The sequence below is a fragment of the Eutrigla gurnardus genome (assembly GCF_963514095.1).
Source record: "Eutrigla gurnardus genome assembly, chromosome: 4".
NCBI classification, from domain to species: Eukaryota; Metazoa; Chordata; class Actinopteri; order Perciformes; family Triglidae; genus Eutrigla; species Eutrigla gurnardus.
The window spans coordinates 20,635,637-20,647,138 of record NC_139918.1 but is presented as its reverse complement, the minus strand read 5'-3'; the positions used below and the strand labels follow the sequence as shown (position 1 = coordinate 20,647,138).

The 11,502-nt window shown below is 40.0% G+C and overlaps 1 protein-coding gene and 1 pseudogene across 2 annotated transcripts; both read right to left on the bottom strand.

The window, feature by feature from the left end:
• Positions 1–734: 734 nt before the first annotated feature.
• acadm (acyl-CoA dehydrogenase medium chain) lies at positions 735–7,722 on the bottom strand. The gene is made up of 12 exons (XM_084007953.1): positions 7,625–7,722; positions 6,374–6,473; positions 5,735–5,832; positions 5,468–5,537; positions 5,075–5,175; positions 4,167–4,247; positions 3,871–4,001; positions 3,631–3,739; positions 2,996–3,136; positions 2,359–2,454; positions 1,863–2,111; positions 735–1,779 (listed from the first exon to the last, which is right to left on the bottom strand). The coding sequence occupies exons 1-12, from the start codon at positions 7,637–7,639 to the stop codon at positions 1,708–1,710; spliced, it is 1,263 nt and encodes a 420-aa protein (XP_083864079.1). The 5' UTR covers positions 7,640–7,722; the 3' UTR covers positions 735–1,707.
• Positions 7,723–9,735: 2,013 nt separating this feature from the next.
• LOC311011764 (small ribosomal subunit protein eS8-like) lies at positions 9,736–11,263 on the bottom strand (annotated as a pseudogene). The gene is made up of 4 exons (XR_014599448.1): positions 11,226–11,263; positions 10,534–10,669; positions 10,162–10,261; positions 9,736–9,947 (listed from the first exon to the last, which is right to left on the bottom strand). The product of XR_014599448.1 is annotated as a small ribosomal subunit protein eS8-like (transcript).
• Between the last annotated feature and the right edge of the window lie 239 nt (positions 11,264–11,502).

Genomic DNA, 11,502 nt, shown 5'->3' with positions numbered 1-11,502 from the left:
ATGCAGTAATGTAAAGCACGCCGCCACTGGACTCCAGAGCAGTGGAGACGCGTTCTCTGGAGTGACGAATCACGCTTCTCCATCTGGCAATCTGATGGACGAGATTGGGTTTGGCGGTTGCCAGGAGAACGGTACTTGTCTGACTGCATTGTGCCACGTGTAAAGTTTGGTGGAGGGTGGATTATGGTGTGGGGTTGTTTTTCACGAGCTGGGCTTGGCCCCTTAGTTCCAGTGAAAGGAACTCTGAATGCTTCAGCATACCAAGAGATGTTGGACAATTCCATGCTCCCAACTTTTGTGGGAACATTTTGGGGACTGCCCCTTCCTGTTCAACATGACTGTGCACCAGTGCACAAAGCAAGGTTCATAAAGGCATGGATGAGAGAGTTTGGTGTGGATGAACTTGACTGGCCTGCACAGAGTCCTGACCTCAACCCGAAAGAACACCTTTGGGATGAATTAGAGTGGAGACTGGGAGCCACCTCACAAATCGCTTTTGGAAGAATGGTAAAAAATCCCCATAAACACACTCCTTAACCTTGTGGAAAGCCAATCCAGAAGAGTTGAAGCTGTTATAGCTGGAAAGGGTGGACCGACGTCATATTAAACCCTATGGATTAAGAATGGGATGTCACTCAATTTATATGCAAGTCAAGGCAGGTGAGCGAATACTTTTGGCAATATAGTGTGTGTGTGTGTGTGTGTGTGTGTATAGAGTATACGTGCTGTAGACGTGTTCAACAGAAGTATATTAAGGTCACGTTTAGGTCACATTAGAGTGCGTTCAATTAACACAATATATCTGATTAACCCCACCAGGAGAGCGATAGATGCAAATCACCATCTAGAATGGACCTAATTTCTAAATCAGATCAAATTTATTATAACATACATTTTATAATAATTAGACATATTCCTGTTTCTAACACATTCTATTAGAAAAAGATTTGTATAGATCGAGATTTAACCGGTTCTGCTTGGTTTATGATAATCAACTTCAACTTAATCAAACACACAGTTATATCAGATAGAACCAACTTTACAAATTAATAGCAGACATTATTTACAACCTAGAGAGGCTGGAGCTGTAGGTGATGTGATCTTTTGCATGAAGACTTTGTGCATCAAGTCACAAAGTAAGGCCACAGTCCTGAGATGCATTTGGTGAACCCTTATAAAATGGGATAGGTCTTGTAGATTGGGTTATGATGTTCTCCGATGAGAAAGGTGGACTGCTATCTACCACTTCAGGATGTGGGTCGGATCGAAAAACGCACATCAGGATGCTGTTAAGGCACACAATCATAGAAATGGAATAGGAGGAGAATGGACGTTAGTGGGGTCGCAGCTTGCCAGGGAAGAAATCAGACACATGTGGGGACGGATGACTGGCAAGTAAGCTGGGTAACATGTCCTTTGAGTTGCGGTGGGGATTGAGGTACCCAATGTGAGCCACTGCTGCTGCTCATGGCCACGTAGATCTAAATTGCCCGTAGATGTGAATGTGAGCGTGATTGGTTGTCTGTTAAGTTATGGTTTTAGTTGTTACACCTCAGTTCAGTGAGTCCACAACTTAAGTTGAGTTTAGTTTATACAGAATTTAGCCCGCTACAAGGGTCGCAAATGCTGCTGACATAAGCAGATCTATGTGTAGAAAAATTGCAACCAAAAAAAAGACATTTGAATGAGAAGTCAGATGTGTAGTGTTCATTTCTTGTATCTTCCCAGATGTTCTCGGGCGATGATGAGTCTCTGGATTTGAGCTGTGCCCTCGTAGATCTACAAAGGAAAGAGCAAATTAAGTTTTGCCAAATCCCCCCGTTGGCAGTGATTGTGTGCACAACGTTGTCATCACCACCCACCTGGTAGATCTTGGCGTCTCTCATCAGCTTCTCCACCGGGTATTCGCTGTTGAAGCCGTTGCCTCCAAATACCTGAACAGCATCGCTGGCCACCTGATTGGCGATGTCTCCAGCAAAGGCCTTGGCGATGGAGGCATAGTAGGTGTTCTTGCGGCCCTGGTCCACTTCCCAGGCAGAGCGCTGGTACGCCATCCTGGCCAGCTCCACCTTCATCGCCATCTCAGCCAGGAGGAAGGACACGGCCTGGTGCTGTGCAATAGGATGAGAGAGAGAGGGGGGGGCGGTTGATCCAGTACTCATCTTTGTAGTTATAACCCCTCAGAGTCAGTTATCATTATAGTTACAATAATGACAGTATTGCCACCATCATTTAATTTATTTTTAAAAAATAAAGCATTCTACAGTGAATACTGCTATTAAGTAAACTCAATGGGATATGTCAGTATATAAAGCCTGCAGACCTTGTGTTCTGCTGATAAAAAAAAAGTAAACAAACCTGAGCAATAGCTACGCCAAATGTTTTCCTCTCGAGTGCATAATTGGTAGCTTCTTCAAGGGCCCTCTGTGCCAGGCCTGTTGCTCCAGCTGCCACCTGCAATGCATTAATTACACGAGTTAACATGGCAGACATAAGTCATCAAGGTTGTTTAAAAGCCTAAAACCGTTCGGTTGCAGCAACAGAAAATGGCCTTTAGGTGTAAAGGTGTGCTGGTTATAAGTGTGTGGTGCAGGCCTCAGTTGATTCATTACCTGAAGAACACAAATCCAAAGGTTACTGTACATTTGCATGAAGACGCAATTGACTAAAGTTCACTACCACGGTTATGTTATGACGAGGCCAAAATAGTAATGTTCACATAACATGTTATACAACACAAATCAGAGGGAGAAAAGAGCTGACGATAATGCCGACTAAGTAAAAGTTCCTGTTTAGCCACAATGCAATGTTTGCATTGATCAATACATGTGTTTTATACTGACACAGTTTTTTTATTCCTGAACCAATAAAACATATTATTAATACAAATGAATTCCTGTTATTTCAATTTTTTTTTAAAGTGAGCCATCCTTGGAGGAACACAAGCAACATCTATACATGGTGTTACAGATTTCATACAGGCGGAACCGCTTACCGGTGGCCTAGTGTTATCAAAGGCACCCATGGCAATCTTGAAGCCAGATCCCTCTGCAATCAGGACGTTCTCCTTCGGTATCCTCACATCCTCGAAGGTGATGCCTCTGGTATCAGAGCACCTCTGGCCCATGTTCATCTCCTACAAGCACAAAACAAAGCACAAGCACGTGTCATCTTGTGGTGAGCACAGCAGAGTCCATTATCGGACTGGTTTATGGGACCACCCTGACTGGATAGGACATTCCCACACAGTTTCCCTATCAATTATAATGCAATTCTATCTCATGATAATTTATACAGCACTAATCTAAAAGTAGAGAGAGTAAGTAAAGAGTTCATAATGCACATCAAAGGGAGACGAATAATGTAAACTTAAAAGTCTCAAATGAGAGCGACATTCACCAAGTCTGTGTGTCTAAATCATGAGAGAAACCGGAGCAATTTTAAATACAATATATTGTTTTTAAATATCAACTATTCAAAAAACATTTTCTTCACACCAACATGGGTATAAGAAACTTGAAAACATGCATACAAAACTGCATTTACGCCTTTGATACAAGAAGAATATTGATTTTATTACAAAACCGGTTCATGTGTAAAGAGAATAAAAAAAATTCAGCCTCATCTCACCTTCCTCCCTATTTGAATCCCTGGAGTGTCAGCCTCCACAATGAAGCCGGTAAAAGCCTTGCCTGGTGAACATTTCGGATCTTGGTTAGTGCGGGCCAGGAGGAAGTACCTAGGAATATGAAAGACGTATCCAAAGTTCAGAGCAATGGACAGATGTTTTATTCATAAACCCTTTCATTAAGCTTTTATTGAAATGAAAAACACAAGTGACAGTGACAACAATGATTAGCGTTTACATACCAGTTAGCTTTCCCACCATTTGTGATCCACATCTTCTGCCCATTAACGACATACTCGTCACCCATTTTCACAGCTCGGGTCTTGATGCCGGCCACATCAGAGCCGGCCCCGGGCTCCGTCACACAGTACGCCTGCCAGAAACACACCACACCGTTAAAACTAATGGGAGATGGTGCCGTACCACACGTTAGTGAAGTAGTATGAGATGCCAGGGCATCTCTTCACAAGAAGCTATGTGCGGCTGTTAATTCTAGAAATAGTGTTCCAATTGAGAATTACTTAAGTTAAATACTTACACACATAAGAGGCTCCTCGGTCATCCTCCCCAGATATTTAGTCTTCTGTGCTTCACTGCCAGCTAAAATAACAGGCATTTGCTGTGTGGGAGAAGCAGATATAACTTGATTCTAACGGAGCTACAACCACTTTTATTAATCATCGTTGTGATTCATGCAGTCTAGAGTGATTGGTCTAAAAAATCTATCCACAATCCTATATGAATATGAATATATATGAATATTGTTGTACTTAGAGCCAGAGTTCCTTCTGTGCGTTTGAATTTGTGTTGATGCCCATAGTGACTTATTTAAAAAGCAGTCTGGGTAGGTAGGGGTGAGTAGCCATTTTATTTTAGGAACCTTTTTTTCTCCTGTTTTGAGTTAGGTAGGCAGGAAAGAAGCTTGTGTTTTCTTTTCTCGTTATTTTCTTTGGTAGGTAAGCTAGTTTCTAAAATAAGAGTTTTGTTTGCTTTGTTGGCCGTGCTCAGCCTGAAGTCAACAAATAAATCTGTGTTGGACTGCATCCACCTGTTTTTCGTTATTGCTGGGGGGTTGGGGGAAAAAGGGAGAGCACCTTTTTATGTTGCGTTCAGGTTGCCCCTAGGCCGGGGCGTAACAACGCTCAATGCATCATCCTCTCTCTCATGAAACAACATTTTAGAATAACAGGTTGCAGCATGCACAGCATAGGTGTGATGAAGAATTGTATGCTCATGGTTGATCCCAATGATTCAGTTAAATCAGTATACATAACATTTGTGGATTTAATAGTGGGTTTGGACTTTTGCAAGTATGCTTTCTTTTATGTATGTTTCCTTTGATTAAGAACCATAAAAGTCAATTTTTTGTGATTTGTGATCGAATTAACGGACTCCTTCAATAATTGGTGAAGAGCTAAAGAAACACTAGCATTAACGACAACTTACTCCCAGAGAGTTTGCTTCAATAGCAGTCTGTACTCCTGTGCAGCCATAAGCCAACTCTTCTGTGATGAGGCAGTTATCAAAGATCGACAAGCCCATTCCACCTGAAGACAAACATAACAGGGTGTGAGATAAACCATCTCCACTGACATTAAAAAGAAAATCAATACACCTAAGCCTAGGCTATTTCACACAGCCAGTTAAATTTATGTATATATTTATTACATGTGGCTATTTTATAGGCCATCATCAACAAACTAAATTGATGCCAGGCAAGATGTGCCATGATCTGCATGGCCGACCACGTAGGGGGAACCCAGGATGGTGTTACTTATGAATGAGGTGAAAATACGGCAGGTCATTTTAAAACAGTCAATGAGCATGAAAATGACATACCATAATCCTGTGGAATGTGACCATTCATCAGACCCAGCTCCCATGCTTTCTTGATGATGGGGACAGGATACTGAAAAATTATAAATTTTAGCATCGATTAAAGTGGAAGTTCTCCTTGCTCGACAGCACCAGGCTGAGTGGTAAGAAAACATTTTTAATCACTAAAAATAAGAGATGAAATAAGAGAGTTATATATACATTAGAATACCTTATTATTTAATCATGCATTATACACTCACTGCCACCTAATCTTTGGGCTATACTCACTTCACCACTCCGGTCATAAGCAGCTGCAGCAGGGACGATCTCTTCACGTGCAAACTTCCTCGCCAGTTGTTGGAACTCCTTTTGCTGATCCGACAGCTCTGTTGGCAAGACCCATGAAAGGAAACTTCAACACACACTTTAAAACGGAGACGGGCAGATGATGTGATGACAAAGCTTCGAAACTTGGTTCACTACTGTGAATCGCAATGTTACAGACATTGCAACCATGAAGTTAAAAAGCAGCCCACGATGGAGACTGGGACTGAACTACACCAAAAGAGTACATTTATTTTTTGTGTCAACAAATCTATTTCATATCTTGGCTTTTTGGATTGTGCATTTATTCACTATTTTACGGTAACATATTGAGCAATATCATCTACATATAATGCAGCACTTCTGAACAAATATAATATTGATTTAATAATAACAGATTTGGCTGATTTTGTGTGACTGACTGCTGAAGCCCAACACAAACTGTGGATATATATTTTGGCATAGAATAGACGGTGCATTGTGTCACATATATTGGAATCTTGAGGCAGGGATCAATGCATATGAGTATTGTTTTAAAGCAGGTATGACAAAATGTGATCTTACGCTTTCAAAATATGTTATCGGTATCTACACCTTACTCACCAAATGAGTAGCCGACGGCTGCTGATTGGCCGGCATGAGACGCTGCAGCAGCATCGAAGCTCTGCAACCGGATCCCAGTTCGCAGACTGGCTTTGAGTACCTGTGCAGGGTTACAAATGCCATACAATGTTTGAAAGGGGCCATTATTCAAAATGTACTTTATTATGAGGTACACTTGCCCATTATAATGCAGTCCAACAAAACAGCCCTGCCATATTATCTGTTTTTATGAGGCCCACAATGGTTGGTTTTGGGTGACATAGTCAAAATGTGTCATTTAAAAAAATCTGTCGGCAGTGGCATCACTAGGCAGTTTTATTTGGGGCTAAAGCCCCGGATATTATTTAATTACCACCGAATATAATTTTTTGCTTAAAAAAAAAGCTCTAGATTTCACTATGTCTTTATTATATGTCAGTAATTCAAATGTCTGTAAACGTTTTGAAAACCTTGCTTATGGTAAATGTATATAATCATTATATATTAAATGTATATAATCATTATATACAAATATATCACAACAACTTCCTTGCACGTTAAGGAAACACCCCCGTGTAGTGTATTATTATATTATATATAATATTACATATTTTATATTGCTGAACACATGCACACACATACAGAGAGGTCAATAGATGCATACTATATATATATACATATATACATACACACACATACATACAATAGACATTTAAAATAAGTTTTACTGTGTAGCTAAAGTAATTATTCTGCAATAGTAAATACGTAGTGACTATTTAGTGCAATAACAATCGTTATAGTCAAGCGATCCACATCTCAAATAAAAGGTAGAAACATGGTCACTTCCAGAATGTTCTGCACCACCACACCAAAGAAAACTAATTCACCTTGTGAGGTCTCTCTCGAGAAAGATTCGTTTGACGACCTTCAGGTTTTTCAAAAACAAGCCCAACAACTGATAACTGATTGATTTCAACTGATTGTTTTCAACAGAGATAGCGGGTCAGACAGAGAGACAGAGACATATTCTTAGCTCTGTGACTTAACGTTAACGATAAATACAATACATGAGAGCCACAGACGATACCGACTGAGTAACATGACAGGACACTGAGGATGTTGTGTAAACCGTAAGCTAAGGTTAGCCAGTGACGTTTAGAGCAAAGCGTTCAATTAATTCGACGACAGGAAACGTACGTAACAAACTGCAGAGAAAAAAAACATTCATTCGTGAAAAATATGCTCGTGAATTATAGCTAGTTATACACGTACCTTGTTAAACAACATCGTTGTGTCGCTACAGCAAACTGACCACAGACTAGTCGAGCACAACCTTTAGCCTACATAGCTTTGCGCCTTCTCGACCAATCACAGAAGCAGGAATGATCATGTGTCGTTTTGTGTGTTACTTTACACAGGCTCCGGGGCAAAATGCTCCTACCGAGGATCATCATTTATTATCTGAGGTCCCCAAGCAATGGATTCTGATGTCTTGTATAAGCTGTATTTGCTTTACATTCACAATGTAAATCTGATGTGATTAAAGGAATTTGGCTCATACCGTAGAGGAATATCCTGATTTGAGAATTGCGCTGGTGGAGATGGGGACCAATACACAATTGTATTGTGTCATCCACGTTAGCTTTTGGCCACATAAACTGATTATGACATACAGCAAATCAAGTCATTTTTTATAAGTTGAAATACTTACTGAAGATCGATTACTTGCTTTAAAGTCGTGGGATTCAAATTTAAATATTTTACATGGATTGCATTCCTTTATGGCGTCCTTCAGTTCTTTCTACAAATAATTGCATTACTCAATATGGAAATGGACTCAAATATTGACTTGAGGACATTGTGGTGAACAGGTGCTAAAACATCAGACATGATGTGAATAATGACATTTTAATTTCATGTTAAAATGTTAATTTAGCATTTCTGCCACTAAGAAACCTAAGAATCACTGCCAATAAGAGTATAATGTGAAGATCCTACCGATTCAACTAAATCCATCTGCTAAAATAAATAAATAGAATGAATCGTTTTGGCTTCACCAATAATCAATATAAATGCATTTAATCGGATGAATAGTGATTCTTACTTAGGATTAATGTTTTAATACATTTAAGACACTCTCTCCCCTGCCAGCATGTAGTCTATTGAAAAATGTTAAAAATAACTGCGCATTACATTTTTGTATTCAACAGAAAATGTTATGCAGGGCTACTTTTTTTATAGAATAAATATGTTAAATAAGTAATTCTGTTTGTTTATTTTTTCATCTTTCAGAAGAATACAGATAGTCTCACTCGCATTATTGCATGTTTATTTCATGGATATAGCATTTTGGTTACAAGTTACTGAATCGAATAGTTACAAAAAAAAAAAAAATCGTCCTTGAAATCAAATCGCCAACGACTATCTTTAATCTGTCATTAGTTTATTCTGAAGAAGTTAGCATTTTTAGGATCTTTATGGTGGATTCATGCACACAAGCATATACCAACAGGCACATTTAATATTCCTGGAAAACCCTGTATAGATCCTAGTCTCCCAGCGTAGCAATGAAAGCGTCTCCCAGCATCTTTCATTGCTACAGCCATTTGTGTAACATTTTACTTCAACAATTAAAAAGTGGTTATCTAAACATTAAATTAAAAAAAATAAAATAATGCTCCCAAACCCTGATTATTAGATAAAACACGTTTTATTTGAAATCATGTGGCTATGATTATACAAGTCGATGAGTTTAACATCACTAACACTGAAAAAGAATGAAGCAGTGACAGCAGGCAGTTGGGGGTGTTTGGATTTTATTGACGTATCAAACAGCTGTACATCCATTTGCCATTTCTTGGCCTTGATCTTCCTCAGGTAGCAGGAACCTCCACGGTGGCAGAAAATAGGACGGATGAATAATTTAAGCATTAATATAATACATTTGGGAGTACAAGTGACAAGAGCGGGTTTCTTTCTAGTTCCGTCACCTGTCCCCCACTGGTATACTAATCCACACGTGGAGGCATTCAAATAGTCAACAGCCCTCCATCTGCCACTTCACAGCCAAGTGCCTGGTTTAAAAGGCAACAGAGGTCTAATTTATAACTTAAGAGTGCAGCAGATGTCTGTAGGTAACAGGTCTTTCTCAGAATTTTTACCTTATCATCACTTTCATTCAGCTGAAGTCCTGCAAACAGTTATCTTCATGGAAAGACTTGGACCAGATAGCACGTATAATGCAACCGTTTGATTGCATAATTTTTTGACCTAGGATGCTACTTGTTTGTCATAAAGTCAAGTTGGTCGTACATAAAGAGAACACTCAATACTGACTTTTCCAGATTAGCCAACACTAGCAATTGAGTCATCTTTTGACCTAGGTTGTAACTTATTTGTCATAAATTATCTGCACATAGCAGCTTGGCTCCCTTTTTGCGTCCCAGAGGAGTGGCAAAGTGGGCCTCATACCACTACCTGTAGGGAAGGCTGTCAACCAGGACGATGCAGTTCTTTACCAGGGTCTTGGTTCTGACCAGCTCGTTGTTTGAGGCTTTATAGACCACATCAATGATCCTGGTCTTGCGTGTGCAGCCTGGGTAAACACAAATCAACAGCCTTTAGCCAAAGCAACCACCTCCACCTTAACATGGATAAGGTACATCTTTAAAAATGCAATGCAGAGCTTTCTCAGGTGTCTTTGATATCAGCACTTGCATTCAGTAGCAGAACTGGACAAGTTATCATCATAGAAAGGTGTGTGGAACATGACCGATCAGACCCATGACATGAACATGGCATTTACTTACTCTCAGATCCCCATGAGAAGTTACCAACGTCGAGCCTGAGAGCACGATACTTCTTGTTTCCACCACGGACCCTCACTGTGTGGATGCGACGAGGTCCAATCTAAAGAAAGACATTTTAAAATTAGACCACCAATAGATTCAGGTTCTTTATTTGTAAAGATTGAATTCTGATGGTTAACAGAAAACTGTACTATACCGTACGTATATTTTTTTGAAGCGTGTCAGTGTAACTATGACGAGTCCTAGCATTGGTAAGTCTAAAACTTTGAACCAAAACGGCTCAAAAAAGACAAACCTAAGGTCATGTTTTCTTCATCCACGCCACTTCACATAAAGTCAGTTTAAAGCAGGTAAACACCGGCTTATTCTTACTTTTGTGTTTGCAGGAGGGCGTCCGAGCTCATACTTCCTTTTCTTGTGGTAGGGCTTGCGTTTACCGCCAGTCTTGCGGCGCTTATGCCAGTTGTCCCTTGAGCTACCTGAATAAGTGATTAAAATAAGAACCACACTTTAGTTCATCAGACAACTCAGGTGAATTTCAATTCAGAATTAGTTTCTATGCTTGAGCAATCAGTTCTCCAAGGTATAGGTTGTCCACAATGTTAATTAGGATTCCATTAGTTTCATCATGTTGCTCAAGCAATTATATGCTGCTTCATAGCTGAATTGGCCTGAATGTCTGTCGTTTTGCTTGTTTTCTACTCAACCACTAGACCATATGATGCATGTGCTTTAAACTCAGCCCCTATACATGCGAGATCTGATATTAACAAATGTGAGTCCAGGATACACAAGTTACAGTTTACATAATTACAATTTTAACATAACATAAGATAGATTGACCCAACTGCATGTCACTAGTCCCTAAATGTTTCAGTGTAGCAGCGTGACATGATCACGGCCATCCTGCTAGCCAATGCTAACAGTAACGTTACCCGTGTATTAACACGGCGCTGTTAAAAACCGTCAACACAACATTAACGGCCGAGTTGAGTACACAACGCTCAATCCCCCTTAAATATCATTTAGTCTCAAACAGCTATAGTGTGCCGTGTTTATCACACTTCGGCACCAGAAGCACATGGCCAACGGGACCAGCCATCTTGGAGCGCTTCAAACAACCGTTGCAAATGAATTCATTCAAATAACAACGAATTAACTGTAAACAGCCATGGAATAAAAACGAAAACGACGAACTGCGAAGAAAATAAAGCTTCCATGAGTGAAAACGTGCTCGTGAATTTTAGCTAGCTACAAGACAGTACCTTGTTGGACAGCATCTTCCTGTCGCAGACAACCCACCAACTGGTCGACTACAACCAGGCAACCTAGCTTTATGCG